The sequence below is a fragment of the Papaver somniferum genome, unplaced genomic scaffold (assembly GCF_003573695.1).
Source record: "Papaver somniferum cultivar HN1 unplaced genomic scaffold, ASM357369v1 unplaced-scaffold_133, whole genome shotgun sequence".
Taxonomy (NCBI): domain Eukaryota; kingdom Viridiplantae; phylum Streptophyta; class Magnoliopsida; order Ranunculales; family Papaveraceae; genus Papaver; species Papaver somniferum.
Window position 1 is genome coordinate 9,085,061 of NW_020622492.1, and position 23,233 is coordinate 9,108,293.

Consider the following 23,233-nt stretch of genomic DNA (forward strand, 5'->3'; position numbering starts at 1 on the left):
AGACTCATGAGATAACTCCAGAGACGCGGCTGAAAATTTTTCTTGAAGAAACAGAGGGATCCATGATAAACAACATAACTCTCGCATTCCTACATCTTAGCTATCCAGAATATTTCGTCCATGTGATTTCCTGAGCATCCCAGCGTCACATCCAGAAGAGTATGATAAGCTTGTATCAAATCACGTGGACGTGGATTCAAGGCGATGCAATGAAATAGGATACACATGGGGACTACCAGCATGAGATGCTTTCACTCCCCTCAACCAGGTTATTTCTGATTTTAACATCATCACTGTCGAAGTTTCACGAGCCGCAGGAATTTCTCAACACGAAGTCGTACATGTACACCGAAGACTTCAAGAGCACGCCACAAAGATACATTCACATATTCATTCATTCCATCAGATCAAACCGAAGTATAACTGGGGACTTCTTACCACATATTATTCCACACGATAGTCCAAGATTCAAAAGATGGTTCGAAGGATGTCGCTTGGAACAAAGTCCTGGAAGACTTGATAGCAGCACATCGGCAACGGAACGTCTCTCTATTTCATCCCGAGGCGCCAGAAGTTTTCGACCATACAAGCATTCAGAGCACATCATCGTCACGATCAGAAGGTCCAGGCACTGAACAACCTAAAACCGAGGATGGACCGACACCGCAATCACAATCTTCAAGATTAACCCTGACATGATCTTTGGAGAGCATATATTCCATCCATCCGTCCTAAGAATGCAATGGAGTTTGGTAAATTTTGGAGTCCACTGGAGAGACACTGCAGACGAAAGCGCGGATACAAACGAGCAACAGAAAACAGAAGAAGGTCAATACCTATTTTCATATGTACGGAGTTTCTAGAGTTTTGCACAGAATAAAGTTCCCTTCTTGCTCCATGAACGGGAACAGATGACTCGGGGCAACTATGCTACCTCGGGCCCTCAACATCCCTCCGGAATTCTTCCTGAGTTTCACTGTCAGGCTGTTTTCACCTCCTAAACGAGCTCAAAACCTAAATATTCCCGCGTAAGGAGATAGGAAATTCTTTTCAGGTCAGATGAGGGAGGACCGTCAAAATCCGAGTTCGTACGAGAATTCTACAACGATTTCAGTAAGGAGCGCTAATTAGGGTTTCGGCATCCCAAACCCTGATTTCGACAAAGTTTCCAGGCGCCATCGCTACCATTTGATAACCGAAGTTCCAGCGTCATCATCATCGTTTGGTAGCCGAAGTTCTGAAACCATTTTACACCATTCTGCGGACTGAAAATAGTTTCCACCATTCCACTGACCGAAACCAGTTTCCTCCATTCCAAGCCGACCAACGCCTGCGTCTCCTATTCCAAGCTGACCAACGCCTGCGTCTCCCATTCCAAGCCGACCAACGCCTGTGGCTCCCATTCGAAGCCGACAACCTACATCTCACCACTTCACGGTCTATCCAGCAACACCACAAGTAGAATCTATGCAAGGCCGGCAACACGAGAATCACGAACTCTCCTTACCTCTCGAAAAAGGTTAGTCGGGTCTTCTTGAGCATCTTTTCCCGACTTGTCTTTTCGATTTTGTCCTCGCCTGTCACCATATTATGCTTACCTCGCAACAATGCTCTTGTTCCGAGCTAAGCAGGGGACTTAATGTTGATGGTGGTTTTCAGCTTAGGGTTAAAATCGTAAAACCTTACATCTAACATGATGTCACTAGGACCACTAGCGCATTTATTGAATCATTCAACACGCCTACGTAAGAATTACCAGGGTACCTTTGTTTTACATATATATGTGTCATGTTCCACGGTAGAACCCTTAGTATTGACCGACATCACCTTCGTACACCAAACCTTAAAGTCTTACACCACTGTGCCAATGGAAAACCATGCCAGCCACGTCTCCGCTCCAAGGCATGCCAACCATGCCAGCCACACCACCGTGCCAATGGAAAACCATGACAGCCGTCCGCGCCAAAGCATGCCAACCATGCCAGCCGCTCCTCCGTGCCAGCCACATCTCTCGCCAAGTCATGCTAACCATGCCAGCCGCACCACCGTGCTAATGGTAAACCATGCCATCCATATCTTCGCGCAAAATCATGCCAACCATGTCAGCCGCGCCACCGTGCCAGCCACATCTCCGAGCCAGGGCATGTAAATCATGCCAGCCGCACCACCGTACCAATGGAAAACCATGCCAGCCACGTCTCCGCGCCAAGGCATGCCAACCATGCCATCCGCACCACCGTGCCAATGGAAAACCATGCCATCCATGTCTCCGCTCCAAAGCATGCCAACCATGCCACCCGCGCCACCGTGCCAATGGCAAACCATGCCAGCCACGTCTCCGCACTAAGGCATGCCAACCATACCAGCTGCACCACATGTTCCAATGACATGTCGTGCCAGCCACACCTCCGCGCCAAGGCATGCCAACCATGCCAGCCACGCCACCGTGCCAATGGCAAACCATGCCAGCCACAATTCCATGTTAAAGCCATGCCGGCCCGCTACATGCCGCTGGCTGCCAAAACGAAGGGTTGCAACAATCAACGACCACCCTTCCATATGAGATGCGGATCTTATCCGTCCAAGGTCGCCAGCCAACACATGGTAACCTTTGGCCTCACACCAAAACCCTAGTTTTGGCCACGCCTAAACTGCGCCAAGGCATGCCGACCATGCCACATGTGTCAATGGCATGCCGTGCCAGCCACCTTGCCGCGCCTAAACCATACCATGTCGGCCTTCCTTTTACGGCTGCCAAAACGAAGGCGTGCGACAATGAACGGCCACCCTTCCGTATTAGATACAAAACTTAGTCGTCCAAGGTCGCCAGTCAACGCATGGTAACCTTTGGCCCAACACCAAAACCCTAGTTTTGGCCACGCCTAAACCGCGCCAAGGCATGCCGATCATGCCACATGTGCCAATGGCATGCCGTTCCAGCCACCTTGCCGCGCATAAACCATACCATGTCGACCTTCCCTTTGCGGCTGCCAAAACGAAGGCGTGCGACAATCAACGGCCACCCTTCCATCTTAGATTCAAATCTTAGCCGTCCAAGGTCACCAACCAACACATGGTAAACTTTGGTCCGACGCCCACGCCTAAACCGCGCCAAGGCATGCCGACCATGCCACATGTTCCAATGGCATGTCGTGCCAACCACCTTGCCGCGCCTAAACCATACCATATCGGCCTTTCCCTCACGGCTTCCAAAACGAAGGTGTGCGACAATCAACGGCCACCCTTCCATCTTAGATGCAAATCTTAACCGTCCAAGGTCACCAACCAACGCATGGTAACCTTTGCCCCAACGCCAAATCCCTAGTTTTTTCCACGCCTAAACCGCGCCAAGGCATGCCGACCATGCCACATGTGCCAATGGCATGCCGTGCCAGCCACCTTGTCGCGCATTAATCATACAATCCCGGACTTCCGCTCACGGCTGCCAAAACGAAGGCGTGCGACAATCAACGGCCACCCTTCCATCTTAGATGCAAATCTTAACCGTCCAAGGTCACCAACCAACGCATGGTAACCTTTGGACCAACTCCAAAACCCTAGTTGGCCACGCCTAAACCGCGCGAAGGCATGTCGACCATGCCACATGTGCCAATGGCATGCCGTGCCAGCCACCTTACCGCGCCTAAACCATACCATGCGGGACTTCCCCTCACGGCTGCCAAAACGAAGGCCTGCGACCATCAATGGCCACTCTTCCATCTTAGATGCAAATCTTAACCGTCCAAGGTCACCGACCAACACATGGTAACCTTTGGCCCAACGCCTAAACCGCGCCAAGGCATGCCGACCATGCCACATGTGCCAATGGCATGCCGTGCCAGCCACCTTGCCGCGCCTAAACCATACCATGTCGTCCTTCCCCTCACGGCTGCCAAAACCAAGATGTGCGACAATCAACGGCCACCCTTCCATCTTAGATGAAAATCTTAGCCTTCCAAGGCCACCAACCAACGCATGGTAACCTTTGGCCCAACGCCAAAACTGTTATTTTGTCCACGCCTAAACCGCGCCAAGGCATGTCGACCATGCCACATGTGCCAATGGCATACCGTGCCAGCCACCTTGCTGCGCCTAAACCATACCATGCAGGCCTTCCCTTCATGGCTTCCAAAACGAAGGCTTGCAACAATAGACGACCATATTTCCATCTAAGACGCAGATCTTAGCCGTCCAAGGTAACCAGCTAACGCATGGAAACCTTTTGGCTCGACGCCAAGCCCTAGTTTTGGTCGCGCCCAAACAATGCCAAAACCCTATCTTTTGGACACGCCTAAACTAGGTCATATTAAATCCATGCTGGCCATGCTTTCATGCCACTGGCTACCAAACGAAGGGTTGCAATAATCAACGGCTACCCTTCCTCTCAAGGTGCAAAATCTCGACCGTCGAAGGTCACCACCGAGCCAGCAAGTCTCCCAAACTCTGTTTACCAAACAACAACAACATGCTACATGTTTTCCATGAAAACACTCGAGACATCAACACATGTCACAAACTGGGGTATGCTCATTGGGTTTTGGTTTGGCGGTTTACAGCGTGTGGCGTACACTACGCCCGTTATAAGACAGTTTCATAAGGATGAGGCGGTTAGTAAATACAGGGAGTAATGTTAAAGCTCTTTATTTTATGGAACATCATTTCCAGGCATTACCAGTTACCACCTCCTCCCATTTACTCATATGTTTTCCATTTCTTACGAGACCAATGTACGTTTCACTTCGACTTGTATAAATAGGTCTTACCTATTTCCACCGAACTACAAGTTCTGGTCAGGAGCATACAACACTCAGAAAACGTTTGCTAGCTTTCCCATCTGTTAGCTTCCCACTTTCTGATGCAAGTCACAAAAAAACTACTCTTCCAGGATCAACTATTCTGGTCTCAACACTCTCCTCGCTTCCCTCCCCAAAACCAACCCTTCTCCTCCTCTTTGTGACCGAAGCAAGTCTAGAACGACCATTTCTTGGTTTAGGCCGGATTTGTACACATTGATCCCTTGAATCTAAAGTACTCCCTTGCAGTACATTGTTTAGGGTTTAGACTCATTTCTCACCCACACACCTGAAATTACCAAAATCAGCAGAAACCGTTTTCACCCTCAAACAACAGTCCCTATCATATTCATCATCATATCACTTTAACAGCAAAGCCACAACAAAATCATTGTTAACTCTAACTCTTCATATACAAATCTCTAAATCAAGCCCCCTTAAACACATTACTCATTCATTCTGTCTTGTCAAAAGATTGATACTCCAACAGATGAACAATGGACAGAAATTAAACAACATATGCACTTGGAATCTAAGGAAAATATTGCATCCGTAAATATTAAACATTCACAAAAACTATACTTCTAAGCAGCTTTACAAACAGACTAATTAAACATCCCAAAAAAAATAAAATAATAAGATTACACTAATAACACAAAAACAAAAACAAAAACAAGATATGAGTGAATACCATTCTTGCATTGCATAACCATGAAAACAGAGGAATAGATCAGTGAGATTCCCCTTCTTCTTCACTGCTGTTGTCAACAATCGTAAGCACATCTTTGTATGGCCAATCATCATCATCATCATCGTCTTCATCTTCATCCTCAAGCGTTGTCTCAAACCAAAAGAAGTGTTCTGGATCATCTAAATCATCATCATCATCATCATCCTCATTATCATCATCATCATCCTCAAAATCATACTCATTATCCTCTTCATCGTCAACAACATCATCATCATCATCATCGACATCAGACTGATCAAAATCAACATCTCCAAAACAAAGAACAACCTTGCAACCAAAATAACCAACAATCTCTTTGTCTTCATCAAGAAGAAGATATCAGAAGGAAGTTACTACTAGAGCAGTCCTGATCATTTTGTATGGTCTGATACTGAAACCTTAAGTTCATTTTTTTTATACTGAAACCCTAGGTTCATTTTAGAGAGATACTTGTAAAAGAAAAATCATAGTACTCTCCCTTCCTTGCTCGTGTTTTATACCCTGACACACGTTTTCACTTTAATATTCAACCTCTAGCTTAGCCACGTACATGCATGATAACTTGGCTAGTGAACAAGTATAGCTTTGGGAAATAAATAAATAGTATAATATAAAAAAAATTGGGTGGAAAATTAACATCAAGGAATTTATCTCAGTGGAGATACTCCCTAGAAACTTAGATTCAGACGAAAAATTCTTGCTAAGATCGTGACATCGAAATAAAAATTGGTTTAGAAGCTCGTCCAAGAGTGACATCAATAAATATTGAAAATTACCATCAATCAATTTATCTATGTGGAAATATACTCCCCAAAACTTACATTTGGATGAAAAATACTTGCTAAGATAGTGATATGGAAATAAAAACAGGGGTTTAGAAGCTCTTCCAAGAGTGACATCAGTAAAAATTGAAAATTACCATCAATCTATTTATCTTGATGGAGATACTCCCCGTAAACTTAGATTTGGACGATAAATACTTGTTAATATCGTGACATAGAAATATAAGTTGGTTTACAAGCTCGTCCAAGAGTGACATCGGTAAAAATGGAAAATTACCATTAAGCAATTTGTTTCGGTGGAAATACTTCCCGGAAACTTATATTTGGATGAAAAATTCTTGCTAAGATCGTGACATCGAAATAAATAAAAATTGGTTTAGAAGCTCATCCAAGAGTGACAGCGGTAAAAATTGAAAATTACCATCAATCAATTTATCTCTTTGGAAATACTCCCCGTAAACTTAGATTTGGACGATAATTAATACTTGCTAAGATCGTGACATCGAAATATAAATTGGTTTACAAGCTCGTCCATGAGTGACATCGATAAAAATAAAAAATTAAATCAATTTATCTCGGTGAAAATACTCCCCGGAAACTTATATTTGGATGAAATATACTTGCTAAGATATCGTGACATCGAAATAAAAATCAGGGGTTTATAAGCTCGTCCAAGAGTGACATCGATAAAAATGGAATATTACCATCAAACAATTTATCTTGGTGGAGATATTCCCGGAAACTTAGATTTGGACGATAAATACTTGCTAAGATCGTGACATCGAAATAAAAAATTGGTTTACAAGCTCGTTCAAGAGTGACATCGGAAAAAATGGAAAATTACCATCAATCAATTTATCTTGGTGGAAATACTCTCGGAAAATTAGATTTGGATGAACTATATTCTCTAAGATCGTGATATTGAAATAAAAATTGGTCTATCTAAATAAGCCATGTCCAAGAGTGACATTGGTAAAAAAATTGGATATCGAGTCCTGTTGACGAAGCCAATCATAGTCGTTCGTGAATTCATAATGCCAACCAATCAAATAAACTAGTTTCACCTGATAACCTCACATCCCCAAACATCCTTGCCAATATTATCGGCTGATCGGTCGGATATGACCAATAATGAGATATTATCGGATATTCATATGTATCGCTGATATTTCATGTTTCGTCCAGATTAAAGGCACAAACATGATAAAATCCTATATTATCGGCCACTAGTTTAAAAAATAAATATTGATCTCGGTTATTTTAATAAAAATTTAATTGTAAGAGCTAGCTAGAATTGCTTCTAATAATATGAATTGGGATTTTAATCACCAAAAAGCATTCATAATCTTCCAAGGCACTACCTAGTACTATATTAACCATTTATTATTTTTCTTCTAAGAATACGTGAATTGGGAGTAAAAAGCGCAATGTAGTTGACTCAGTTATAGTAAAGAAAAAATACTACTATATCCAAGGCACTAGTAATAAAGGAATTAGATAGTACAATAATAAATACTCTAGTTTGAAGTGGTATTTTTTTATCTTTGATCATTTCTACTTTAACAATTTGTGTAGAATATTTTCGTGGGACCCTGTCCTAAATACCAGCCCCATCACTAAATACTAGGAGTATATATATGGAACATTCCTATGATTGATTCTTCGATTTTGGGGGTACATTCCTATGGTAGTTGTACTTTGGGACTTCTTGTTATTGTTATGTGCGACTGAAAGAGAAGTATTATAACAAGAGCCAGTATTGTATACCCCACAAGATCTGATAACTTTTGGTGTTATCAAAAACAATAAAAAACTAAAAAATATTTTCCCCCTTGGGTATAGCCTTCTCCCACTTTTTTTTAATTTACTTTTTTTGGTAACAAGATATAAAGCAGAGAAAGAAAACAACCTAACTATATGATTCTCACACTTTTGACTACCTAAACAAGTACTATTCTTAAATGTAGCAGTACTATATGATATAAAGCAGAGAAAGAGCACTGAAGCCTTTTTTTTTTAATTTATTAATTGTTTAGTAAAACATTTTTTTTTAATTTATTAACATTTTATTTTTGGTAAAATTTGGGACCATATTATTTGGAAATATATATTACCTTACATAAAAGTGGTTGATTGTATGAAGTAATTGCTCTTAAGAGGGTTACTTATAGGGTTATGGGTGTTATCAGACCATGTGGAGTATATTTTCTCTCCTTCAAAAGCAGAATTTTGTTAGTCACCGCGTTACTACTTTTGTCAATCATCATTACGCTTCAGTTTCTCATATTTCACTCCCACTGATCTATGCAATCACAGTGAGTATCTTATTTTTTGTGCGCATTCAAAAGAAGAAAATCTAGGTAGCCATAATGAGTATCTTGTTGTTTTTTTGGGTACATGCAAAAGAAAAGATAGATCTCTTTAGTACTCCTACTCTTCTGTTTTGCCAAATTTCCAAACAATATAGAGAAGATTATTTTTTGTTTCTAAAATGTCTGTCACATTGGGTTGGCTTGACCCAAATTTGGCATTGGTGCCAGGATCCCTTGTGGTCCAGTCATTCCGTAAATTATTGCTATATTTCTTCCATTTTGGTTGTGGATAAATTAAAATGAAAATTTGATAACTATCATAAGGGTTTATGTTATGTTATATAAAGAGATATTACAGAAAACTGAATTGTGTTGACTCGACGAGTTAATTAAAAGGGTTATTTTGTTTTTGGTACTCAGGTTTTGTCCATCTTTTGAGTTTGGTCTAACATTTGTCCATCTTGGTGTTTGGTACCTGAAATAAACGTTGACTGGTGTTGACTCGGTTTAGGTGTTGACTTCTAGTTAATAATTATACAAAAACTTAAATTAAATTAAATTAAATCTAATTATTAATTAGTTTACAATTATACCCTCATTTTATTAAAGTCCACAATTAATCCTATACCATCCAAAATTCACTTCATCCACCCGTCTTCTGTTCCTCGTCGAAACCCATCACTGCAGCCACCATCCCCTTCACTTTTTCTTCTACCTTCTCATTACCAGTGAAACCACCATCACACCATCCACTCACCTTCTCATACTCACAACCACCTTCTTACGTTTTATTTCTCACCCATCTTCTCTTTCTTTTCCAAACCCATAATACTTCTTAAATCCAGTGGACTCCCCATTTCTTTCATCTCAGTCTAATTTCTAGGGTTTCATAATTGGGGAAATCCAATAACAAATAAATCATTCACTAAACTCTAATTTCACAATTCCTACTTAAACGAAATCACAAAAGAATCAAAATCAAATCACCAATAGTAAACTGAATGATTTGAGGAAAAATTGATTGAGAAGACTGAAGGATTTAGGAACAATTGATTAAAAAGAAGGGTGATGTGAAGGTCGTGGTGGAAATCAGTTCTACATCCATGGGGCTTCCCGAAATTCTGAGGCGGAGGATTAATGAATTTGTTAATCTCTTACCGTAGGCTAATATATTTGATTGCTGGATTAGGTATTAGAGAAATTTCAAAATTGTTGAATATGAAAAACGGTTGTATTTTGAATTTTGATTGCTGCGATTATATAAGTGATTTGTGATATGGTTTGATTCTTGATTTGCCAATGGAGGTTGGGTTTGAAGAATAAGCAGTTGCTGCTGCTAACGGAGGAAGAAAAATACAAAGTTAGGGTTTGTTGATGGTGTAAATCAAGACCGTAGGCTATAGTGTTTGATTATAACCATTGGATCCTAGACCAAATTGAGGGGTACACTTGTAAACTCAGAATTTTACACTATTTTTATTTTATAAAATTAATTAAAGTCTGGTCATAAACGGTCAATGAAGGTCAACATTTTATCCAAGTACCAAACACCAAGCTGGACAAATGTTAGACTAAACTCAAAAACTGGACAAAACCTGAGTACCAAAAACAAAATAACCCTAATTAAAATTGATTGATTAACAAACAAATATCAAGCAAAGAATTTGAACACAATGAGCATATATTAAAGAACAAATATTTTTATATTATTCATTCTAAAACTAAACGAAGCAAAATAATACCAACATCCTAAATAATTTTTTTTTATGATTAATTAAAATAAACAATTTCCAAAAAAAAACACATTATTCGAAAGTTTCTTTGATAATCTGCTCAACTAAAACCATCACATCTAGTACTCGTGTTGCAGCGTTAGCAGGCTGTGCTGGAACTTCAAGTACATTTTCTTCTAGAGGTGTCTCCCTGGGTATTTTTGGTGTGCCAGACACAGTTTCACCAACAGGCTCATTCGAAGGAATGAGAGCATGGACACCATCCATTTCAACAGAAGCAGAAGTAGGAAGAGTAAGATTGTCAACATGAGCTTGAACTTCAGCTAACAGGGGCATCCCAGGAACCTTACACACGCCATCAATAGTTATAGTGATCCTTAGCTTTCTTGGTACAGCCATTACAATCTTTGGAATTTTTTTCATCCTCTCGGTATTGCTCTTATTGGAACTCATTTTTTTGTCTAATATATCAATCTATCTTTTATGCTGGTGTGGTTTGTACGACCTCATATATATATATATATAGAAAAACCTAATTTTTTTTAGGTTAGGAGCATTATCTCCAATTACCTAATTTAGTTGTATTCCGCATATCACTCTCAAGTAAACAAAATATAATAGTTTCCATATCGATAAATACATGTTTATATACCACATTGATTTGAGTACATACATGATTTATCTAAATACGAAAAAAGAGCACGAAAAAATTTCTTAAACACAACACCATATTGATTGAGTATATATATTATTTATCTAATTACAGTAGATCATAATCATGTAATCTTGGCTAATGTGCATGCCTTGGCTACACTCTTGCCAAATCTGTAGGTATCCGAAGTATCTCTCTCCATGATTTTCCATGCCTAATCTTCTCTAAATAAATTTGTATTTTTGGTGTAATTCCCTCGGTAATTCACGCCTACTCAAAGTCATGCGCAACAACTCCACATGACCCCTCGGTAACTTATACTCCTAGCCTAATTCTGGGGTCTCATAACCATGGTTAATTCCAATCTAACTGCCACAATGTGCCTCTAGCATGGTGTCACACCCCCACGGTCACACCTAGACCTAGCCATGTTAAAAACCTTGTCATTGCATGACTTAATTAACGTGGCTGGTGAACAATTTAGTTTTAACAAAAAAAATACCACTCAAACACAATATAGTTAAAAACCTCCAGCCAAGCGCTAACCATGCCCAAATTCTCTTTTGGCTTTCGTATATTGGTCAACACCATAAATTACAGCTATGATTGGCAATAGCAATATATACTGGGATCATTTTTTGTCTTCAAAAAATTAATATACTATGGTCATAACCCTAATTTTTAAATTTGCAATGGACACATAAATAGAATGTTGATAAACCGGAATAAAACCATTTTTGGTTCTATTTTTGGCACTATATCTCACAGAAACACGGGAAAATATCCGTTTCTTGTTTGGATCATGAATTTTTAAAGAAGGCCTGTTGATTAAGGATGCAATCATTGGCCACTTTGTACATTAGTTTTAATTCATTTTCTTCTTTTTTTATTTCTCTAGATAAATATTAATTTACTTAATTAATTACTAATCAATACAAAGAGGGTTTATGAAACACCAATGGTATCATGGTTCGTACCCCTTTGTATTATGGGTACATATTAACCGAATAAATTTTTAAACATCAAAAGACGTGAAAATTCCAACAGGTATGTTGTGTGGGGACACATGTTGCATACATTGGATGTCTATATAAGCCTTATTCGTATCTTCTAGTAGCATTCTACAAAAACGAAATCCTAAATGCTTCTACATTTTTTAAAAAAAATATTTCACCAGTAATGATAATGAAAATGTTGTCGGAATTAACTCCCAAGATACTACACCGCATCCCAAGTGCAGAAAGTATTTTGGCAAGCAAATGTGTATGAAAAGAGTGGAATTTGCGGAAAAAAGAATTGGACTTCTTTTCGGTTTCACTAGAAAAAATGAGAGAAGAAAAAGTTATGCAACTCTTCTATAGAGAACAAATTGAGGAGGAAGATTACAACACGATGGGGGAAGATTTCCATCAGATGTTATTTGGAAAAAATTGTAGCATGGATAGCGGAACCTATGATGAAAACAGGTCACACTCAATCGCTGGATCTTGCAATGGTCTGGTATGTTTTTATGTTTCACACCACGACATACAAGATCCTATTTATATTATGAATCCAACAACGGGTGAGCACCTCCATCTGCCACAAATATGCGATCCAACACGAACGCCACAAATTAGTTGGGATCAACAATACGTCGTAGGGGGTTTCGGCTACTGTGAACATACCGGTGATTACAAAGTAGTTTGAATTCAAGTGGACGGTAAAGTGGACGTACACACTCTAGGCGACAACATGGGATGGATTAACATTGGGGATTTTCCTTTTACTTTTCGGGATTCAGGTGTGTACGCACATGGTTGTATTTTTTGGATAAATAATCATTTTTATGACAATATTCAGATAGTATCTTTCAATTTGGATGATGAGACATTCCAGACACATTCGCCACCCCCGCATCATATTTATGAGAATGATGGTTTTAGTACTCCAAGACTTGGAATGGTCTTGTCTGGAGTTATCCTTTTATTTTACAACCTTCAAGATATTTGTGAGCTCCCGATTGATTTTCGGGCACCCATTTTCGATAATGATATTCATGCACGGGCACCCGGTGTAGAATGAAATTGGGAACCTAAGAGGAGCATTTTCTTGGAAGGGCCTTGGGATCTATTATGGCCGCCTCATAAGCTGATATCCTTGGGAAATAACAACGAGATCCTATTGCAAAACAACCGATGTTTAGCGCGTTATAATGGACTCACCAGAACTTTGACACAAATTGCGGAGACAAGGTGGGTAAATTAGAGTTATTCCTCACATGAGGAGCGTCGTCTCGTTGAAGAATTTTGGAGGACAATCGTAAACGTGTACTGACGGTGTCCATGCCACAAACATATTCCTTGTATAGTGTTTTTGTTTTTGTTTTGATCAGAGTAATGTAGTTCGGTGTTCAATATATATATTTTTTTTAATAGTACTATTTCTCATCTTTGATTATTTTTTTCGTATCTTGTATGAACTAAAAGTTTTTCTTGAAATTTGAAAAATCGGACTTGGTCTTATTTTGGGGAATAATGGTTGTATTTTATTTGATGGAGTTAATGCTTTTAAACATATTCCCGACGAATTTAGAGGGGGACTTTATTTTATGGTGTTCAATTTGGTATAGAGTGAGGAATTTTTGTATTCCAATTGTATTAATTTATGGTTATAAATTTTGCGAATCTATAGGGAGACTTTTATGTTATCATAAAAGTAAATCCGAAAGAGAAAAAGAAAAATGTAAAAAGAAGTGAGAATTTGAGATGCAAAAGGTATAAGTGATTGATAGATAAATCAATGATGATATTCTTGAAAATGCACCCGCATGAAAAATATTTTATAACTGATCGATGGGGATTTGAGAAGTCGAAAAAAAAAGGTTGATTACGTGACTAATAGGGATTCTTTTTCTAGACGAATTATAGATCTGAAACTGGTGTTTGACACCAACACAAAATCAGAACATACATGGGCAAAACAAATTAGAGACATATGTAACACACCATTTTAATTTCCAGAATTGTGTTATTACGTCTTTTTTATTAATATAAATAACTAAGAAATATTGATCAATAAGAAACCTATTTTGTCAATATAGTCTCTTTTGAATCATGAACTATAAATGCCATGTCCTAGTCTTTAATATCACGATACAATTGTTCTTGAAACCGATCAACTCGTCCTTGAAGTATATTCACCCGTTGTTGGAGATCAAAAAAATCACGATCAAAGGGACAACATCATCTACTTTCCCCGTGCACCAATTCCACGCAATGCTCATCGATAGCAAATGCATTAATCTCACGCAAACGCCAATAATCTGCATGCTTCCTCATGCATATTATGAACACACCGAGTCTAGGCTGAAGAACTCGTACATCGTAATCTGAGATCTTAAAATCATTTTCTAGGGTTCTTCTTAATGAATTGTATCTAACAGTTTTAGGACCCATATCAATAAATTGGTAGCAATAGGTGTGCAGTTCATTCTGATCGAAAAGGAAGAGCGATTTGCAGAAGAAGAAAAACTCCTTGTGTTGACAATTAGATATGGTGGCCGAATTTTTATTTATTTATTAAGTTCTGTATGTTCAGAAACTACATCCGATTAAAAAGGAAATTAGATAGAGATCAAATATTCATTCCATATATATATATATATATATATATATATATATATATATCATTATCTATTTTCTGCCATATTTATAGTGATACGGAAATTGAAATATTCGATGTACTTGTAAGGAGGTAAGGAATACCAAACACCTAATTCGCTTAACCTAAAAATGTAGGGGATAAAAGAGAGATACATAAATTAAGGTACCTTTAGCCCATATTTGTAGTGGTAAATACACTTTTTGTATTTTAGGGATAGTTCATGTTTTCTATTATCAACCAATGTTGTTGTAAATATTAAGATGTAGTTGTGATGGGTATTCTAATTATAGGAGGTAAGCATTACTGAATTTGTGCATAAGTAGCTGTAATGAGAATCGCAGATAGTTTCTGAAATTCAAATGAAAGCCATGAAAACCCCTTCCCCTTGATGGACTCTAGTGTTATAGAATCCATGTAATTTCAGCATTCCTTTGTGATTTCGATACAATGTCAAATTTCTGTAATAAAATTAGGTGTGCATATGCAATGTATTATCTACTCAGTAATGAGATGCTATTATGCGTGATTTTTCAAAGTAGCCATTTTTTTTCAATACAATACTTGTGCTTTTTATATATCCAGATCTCTGATCATAGATTGAGTTTGACAATGCAACCAACAACTCCAAAACCATTCAATCATACATAAGAAAACTAATCCATTAGACAGTCATTAAGCAAGTCCAACACCATTCAGTCATTAACATTAGAAAAAACATGAAAATTAATCCTAAATCCGAAACATAAATTCCAAAAAAAAAAAAAGATTCAGTCATCCAAAATTTCCTATTAGACCCTTCTTAATTCCAATTTTTCTATGTACTTTGATGATACCTATTTCTTCAAAATAGTAACTTGTGTAACCATTTGAAAACTCTGTATCATCATTTCCATTAAAGCAACTTAACCCAAAAAATCCACCAGTTATAAGAAAATTGGAATTGGTAGAGTCTTACATGTTACTAGCCATCACTCGGTGTCGTAATTCGACCTTTCCCTCTCCGATTCCATATCAGTTTCAGAATCAGTCAATATGTTGACTATGACCTCATTTTCCTGTGTTGTTCGTGATAGGTACGCCTGATACTCATCCTCTATACTGATCTCATTCACAACCTCAGGGGGGTTTGCATAATCCTTATATTTTCCTGCACAAATTGATGCTCTTCTAGCCTTAAACCATCTTCTCTCAAACACTGCTTCTCTCCTTTCCTTTTTCTCTAACAACAACAAAAACTCTTCTGAGTATTCTTCATGTTTTACTTTCTCTATGCTTCTCTTCTTTGTCTCTTCATTTTCTGCCTCATATACTGAATTTGCATGATAAAACTCATTCCATAACAGATCCATGTCATCATCTTGGTTATTGTTCTGCAAACCTACTTCTTCCTCTTATCTCATATTCCTTGCCTCTTCTTTCTTCTTCTTTTTACTCAACCTTGCTTCTTGTTTCGATATATAGTACTTAGCTTTCTCTACTTTATCCAAATCCATTTCACATACTGCTAATTTGAACTTCATCATCACTTCTTTTCTCTTCAAGCACTCCTCCTTATCAACTTCTTCCTCTGTTATTTGGGTCTTGCCTTTTGATAGTTTGGAACCACTCCCTTTTTCTGGGTTATTTGGAGCCATTCTTATCTCTAAATTTTTTTTCTTCTTCTCTTCTCTTGGCTTAATTTTCTGTTTGGAAAATAAATATAATCCCTAATTCCTCTTTCATATTTTTTTTCTTTTTTCTTCCAAGACCTATTTCCTAGAGACGCATGCAGTGGTTGAATTCAAAGAAAATTCTAGATAATAATAGTAGGGTAATAATAACACCCTACTAAAATGTCATGTACTTTCAGACCTACTTCATGACATAATGGTTATCCTTTATATTTTGTTTCCTTTTAAATAAGAATCCAAATGTATCTAGGTTAAATTCGCAGCATAAGCTATAACTGCTTTTAAGATAAAACGTGCAAAAAATGCGCTAATTTCCTGCTCATTAAGGATGCGACCATTCAAATAATGCCTGCTCATCAAGGGCGCGACCATTCGCCAACAGGTGTATTGGATGTCTATATAAGCTTTACTCGTATCTGCTTGTAGCATTCTACAATATTAAGAAAATCCTAAATGCTTCTAAATTTATTTATCTTTTGATAATCTTTCATCAGTATAATAGTGATGGATATGTTGCCGGAATTAACTACCGAGATACTACAACGCCTCCAAACTGTAGAAAGCATTTTAGCTAGCAAATGTGTTTGCAAAGAGTGGAATACTATCCTCGGGGACAAAAGAATTGGACTCCTTTTTGGTGTCACACCAATAATGGGGAAAGAAATTACTCAACTATTTTATAGAGAGGAAGATTTCAGCCCGATCGTAACATCCAACAATCACGACGCCCCCAATGATGGAACCTCTGATAATTTGACAAAGTTGCACCCGATAGTTGGATCTTGCAATGGTCTAGTATGTTTTTATGTTTCACACCACGACATACAAAATCATGTATATGTTATGAATCCAGAAACTGGTGAGTACCTCCATATGCCATAACTATGCGTCCCAATTGCACGAGATCAAGTACTTTCGTGGTATCCACGATACAATGTAATTGGGGGTTTCGGCTACTGTCAACGTACCAATGAGTACAAGGTTGTTCGAATTAACATGGATGGTAAAGTTCAAATACACAATATAGGAGACAAGAGGGGAGGGAGGAACATAGCAGAGGAGATTCCTTATACTTTTTGGAGTTCAGGTGTGTATGCACATGGTTGTATTTTTTTGGATGGATTGTTGTCAGCGGGATATTGGCATATTATCTTTCAATTTGGACACTGAGACATTTCATCAACATTCGCCACCCCCACATCATATTCCTGGGAGTGACTTTTGGATATATTCTTACCCATCACTTGGGATGGTTATGTTCGGAGTTCGTATTTTATTTTTCTACATCCATGAGGCCTATGATGAGGGGATTAATCAGCCCCGGATAGATTTATGGGCACCCATTTCCAAAAAAAAAAAAAATCCATACATGGGCACCTGGCGGGGAATGAAATTGGAATCATAAGATAAGCATTTTCTTGGAAAATGATGAGGATGAAGGGTGTCCGACCTATTACCCGATAGCTTTTGGAAATAACAAGGACCTCCTATTGTTAGAGCATTGCTCAGTCGAACTCGCATGCGTTGCTATCTTAAGCATGTTTGTCAATGTTAGTGATCAAAACTATAAGTCTTGATTTCTAGTCTATTATAGCTAAGTCTCGGACTAGGATAGAAAGTGTAGTTGAGCTCAAGGACTTCATGGAGATTCATCATAAAAGAAGAAGAACTACTCAAGGAACCGGTGGAACTTCTCGACAAAAAGGTATGTGAAGACTTGAACTTATCTGTCACTCAAAAGTCTATCTACTCTATCTCCTACTCTTTGAGACAAGAAGTCGTATGCTATATATATAGATTTGGATTATACACATTTGGTATTTCGAGCTGAGTATACCTCGCCTATCTATATCTCGAAATATGTGTTGGTAAGCTTTTCGCTTCGATCAAGTTTATCTTTACCATGTAACGAAAGTCATAATATGTTTCAATCATCTTGATAATTGCTTTGACGAGAAATGGTGTAACAACTGTATAACGTCCTCTAAGAATGTTTCAATGATTGAAATGAGAGTTTAGATTACATAACCAATGGTGGACATATGCATTGTTGTGGAAACACATTTATGTATAAGTCTTATTCCTTGAACCAAAGTTTGCGAACTTTGTTGATCAAGAGAACCGGAAGAATGGCGTGAGCCAAGTCCGCGAACCCATTCCGCAAACTGCCGAAGTTCTCAAACCCGAGAATTTCTGCTGGAGTTGAAAAACTACTTGCGTGAAGCTAAGTCCGCGAACTCAGTCCGAGAACCCAGTCCGCGAACCGGCGAAGTTCTCAAACCCGTAAATTTCTGTTGGAGTTTGTAAACTCTGCCCGGTAACTTAAGTCTGCGAACTTGAGAAGGTTATATATCTGAAGATGATTTCTGAACTTAAACTTAAAAATACTAAGGAATGCAGTTTTCAAACCGTGGCTATAAAAGTTCATGAACCGATTCAAGTGAATCAAATCATCTTTGCTTCAATTGTGTCTTTTGTAGTACATGATATTTTCTTGCATTTGAACAGAATTAATCATATTTCAATGCAGTAATGTTGAACACCTCAGTTATTGTCAATTGTTTGTCTTCTATATTGATAGAAACTTCCTTCACTCTTTATTTCTGCAAAAGGGGTCTTACTACTGTTTCGTGTTAGTAGAATTTTATTATCCTATAATTCTTGATAATTGGAAAAGTATCTTTCATGACAGTGAAAATTGCATAGTTTTAGTAGAATTTAGCTATCCAGAAGTCTCATACTTCTGGCAGTTCATAAGTATGCCTGGAACTACCAAGGATTAGGAAAATTGGACACTAGAAACAGTCTCATAGACATTCTAAACAAGGAAAATCCAGACATCCTATTCTTATCGGAAACTAAACAACAAAATAAGGATATGCATAATATTATGAGAACTGTAAATGTTCATAACTACTTTTTAGTTCCTCCTAGGGGGTACTGCTGGAGGCTTGTGCCTTATTTGGAAAAACAATGTTAACATCATGATAGATGACCATGCTTTCAATCATATAAATGCTACAATCACTGATCCTATAGACAACAACAGCTGGATTCTCACTTGTCTCTATGGAAGCCCCTATAGAAAACTGAAACTTAAATCCTGGAACATTATAAAACAAATGGCAGGAAATGTAGACAAACCGTGGCTTGTTATTGGCGACTTAAATGTTGTTCTCCATGAGGAGGAAAAGAAAAGTAGATTTGCTTTTAAGAAAAATGAGGCGAAATTTTTTAACAATCTTATAAACAAATGCAACCTAATAGACCTAGGATTTACAGGATACACTTATACCTGGAACAACAATAGACAAGAGGATGATAATATTGAACAGAGACTGGATAGAGCCTTAGTGAATGGTAAATGGAACAGAAAATACCCTAACTCTAGCATAAAACACCTAGGACCCTTAGCCTCTGATCATGTCCCTATAAAACTTAATATGCATAACAACTGGGATGATGGCCCTACCCCTTTCAAATTCTTTGGTGAATGGTTAAAGCATGCTGATTGTAAGAAATTGATCCAAGATAGTTGGAATATAAATGTTAAAGGTTCCTCAGCCCATAAGGTGAACATAAAACTGAGTACTGTTAAACACACACTAAAACTATGGAATAGGAAAAACATTGGAAACATAAATAGGAACATTCAGAACATAAAGAAACAGCTAATTCAAATCAATTCGACTATCAATTGCACTAACAAGACAAATGATATAGCTAGATTGAGAACTGAACTTGCTAAGTGGTATGCTATTAAAAATTTTTTTGGAAGGATAAGAGTAGGGACCAGAACCTAGCTCTAGGAGATAGGAACACGAGATATTTCCACACAAAAGCTAAACAAAGGTTTAGAAGAAACAGAATAGACATGATAAGAAATGAAGACAATACTTGGCTCAACACTAAAAAAAAGATCCCTTGTTGCATAACCAACCACTTCCATAAAATTGCAACCACTGTAAAACCCGATATAGATCAGAACTTAATAAATCTCATCCCCACTAGGGTAACCCAAGCTGATAATGATATGCGATGTGCCCTGCCACTTGAAAATGAGATAAAAAATACCCTTTTTTCCATGGACCCGGACAAGAGTCCGGGACCAGATGGCTTTCCTCCCATTTTTTTCCAACAAAATTGGGAAATTGTGGGAACTGACTTGATTAAAATGGTTCAAAGTTTTTTCGAAACTGGCTATATTTCCAAAGATTTGAATGCTTCCTTTATAACATTAATCCCGAAAACTCTGAACCCTACTTCACCGGTAGAATTTAGACCTATAGCTTTAGCTAATACTTGCTACAAAGTTATTTCAAAATTGATGGCTGGTCGTATGAAAAGCCTTCTAGGTAAACTGATCTCTCCCTATCAGTCTGCCTTCATACCTGGAAGGCAGATTGCTGAGAACATAACGCTAGAGCACGAAATCATTCACAAAATGAAAAACTCCAAATCGACGAAAGGTTTTATGGGTCTAAAAATTGACATGTCTACGGCATTCGATAGGGTTGAATGGGATTTCTTAAATCAGGTAATGGCAAAAATGGGATTTAACGACAAATGGTGTAACTTAGTTCAACAATGTGTCTCTACCACTACTTTATCTGTCCTCCTTAATGGATCCCCCACTGCTTTCTTTAAACCTTTCCGAGGCTTGCGTCAGGGGGATCCAATTTCCCCATACCTTTTTCTATTTTGTATTGAAACCCTGTCTATATCAATCCAGAATGCTGAAAATTCTGGAAAGATCAAAGGCATAAAACTTGTGCACAAAGCTCCTTCCCTGAGTCACCTGCTATTCGCAGATGACTGTCTTGTCTTTTATGCTGTTAACGAAAAAACTTGCCATTACCTGGTGAGATTGTTCAAAGATTTCAGCTTAGCCTCTGGCCATCTAATTAACCTAAGTACACCCGGAGTTTTCTTCAGTAAGAAAACTGACACGGATTTGCGTAAGAGAATCAAAGATATTCTAGGAGTAAACGCTATCCCTCTTACCGACAAGTATTTAGGTTCCCCCCTTTTTACTAACATATCTAAATTATCCTACTTTGAACCTCTTCTTGAAAATTTGAAAACTAGGATGACTGGTTGGGATGGCTTAAATCTCAACAATGCTGGGAAAACAGTCATGATAAAAAATATTACTTCGTCTGTGTATGTTTACCAAATGAACTGTTTTAAAATCCCTGTAAAGATCTGTAATGAAATAACTAAACTCCAAAGAAACTTTTGGTGGGGAAAAAATGACAAGGGTCTTAATGAAAATGGGAAAAAAGGGGTGTGTCTAAAAAATTGGAACTCGATTTGTAAAACTTTGGAAGAGGGAGGATTAGGTATTAAGAATGTTAGGAAGTTCAACGTTTCCATGATAGCTAGAATGGGATGGAATTTAAATCAAAATCCTGATTCTATTTGTGCTAAAATCTTAAAAGCTAAGTACTATCCGAACTGTGACATTCTCCACACCAACGATAAACCAAAAGCTACAGATAGTTGGATTTGGAAGGGATTATTATCAGGCATAAACCAAATCAAGAAATGTTGCTTCTGGGAATTAGGAAATGGTAGAAACATTGATATCTGGAACGATCTCTGGATTCCGGAAACTAAAACTCCAATGCCTAGAAACCCTCATTTCACTGAAGGGCTAAGTAAGGTGAGTGACCTAATAACAGAACACAAAACCTGGGATCATGATAAACTGACAGCATGCTTTGACAACCAAACTGCAGCAAAAGTAATGAAAATTAGAATACCAAGAGAAGGAAAAACTGATACACCAAGATGGACTCTAAACAAACAAGGTATGTTCTCTGTTAAATCTCTGTACAATAATCTAAACTGTGATAATAATGTCGAAACTAATTGGAATAGGATTTGGAATATGAAAACAACACCAGCAGCTAAAATCTTCATTTGGAAAGCTGCTCACTCTATTCTGCCTAATAGTATGAGAGTGGCAGCAATTTTACCTGACATAGACACCAAACGTAAACTGTGCAATGCAAACCAAGAAAATCTATTCCACCTGTTCATGCATTGCCATTACGCTACTCAGGTATGGATGCACTTCAACTTAGATATGGATTTTGTGAGAAATGGCACTACTACCTTTCATGATTGGTTAACAAATTGCTTCGAAAACCCAAACAGGGGAGACTACAATATAAACTGGCATGTTCTCCGTAGCACAATAATCTGGGATATTTGGAAAGTGAGGTGTGATGTCGTGTTCAAAAAGAAAACACAGAATAGTGTTTTAACTGCCAACTATATAATCACTTTTATCAATAACTACAATACTGTGAACAATCCAGGGCATAGCATAATGGAAGATTTATACTATAATTCCAGAAATGATACTGTCCTCCAGATCAATAAGAATCCTAAAATTGTTATAGGAAGAAACTTTGATTTGAAAATTCATGTTGCTCTGTCTATAGATGATAGTTCAATGTATGATGGAATTGCCTTAACTTCAACTGATCACACAGGTACAGTCACAGAAGCAAGAGGCTTCTACATCAATAGCACATACATAGAAGATCTAGAAAAAGCTGGAGCAGAAGCTGCTTTCCAATGGGCAACATGTTGGAGTGGCCACATGATCTCCTTCATAAGTGATTCAGAACCAACTCTGGTGCTGCTGGTGGGAATGTATGCAGAGGCTCGAAGTCAGCGCTACTTGATAAGTGAGGATTTTGGAAACACAACAAAATTTAATATAAACTTCCTAGCCCAGAATTTCACTCTGGTTAGTAGAAATGATGTAATATGGGTTGTAAAACTATCTACTTTTTGCAAGAAGTATGAAATTAAAAACAACTGGGTAGACTATAACCTAACAGCTTTATCTAATTATCTAAACATTCAAATTTGGAATGATGCTGTAATGAATTTGGATTAC

General features: G+C 38.0%; 1 protein-coding gene across 1 annotated transcript; it reads left to right on the forward strand.

Moving 5' to 3' along the window:
• Positions 1 to 19,301: 19,301 nt before the first annotated feature.
• On the forward strand, positions 19,302 to 20,120 carry LOC113333598. The gene has a single exon (XM_026580021.1). The coding sequence runs from the start codon at positions 19,302 to 19,304 to the stop codon at positions 20,118 to 20,120; it is 819 nt and encodes a 272-aa protein (XP_026435806.1).
• The last annotated feature ends 3,113 nt before the right edge of the window (positions 20,121 to 23,233 follow it).

Excerpts from the sequence above, each read along its gene's own strand:
- LOC113333598 (XM_026580021.1), top strand. The coding sequence starts at position 19,302 with ATGATAGATGACCATGCTTTCAATCATATAAATGCTACAATCACTGAT.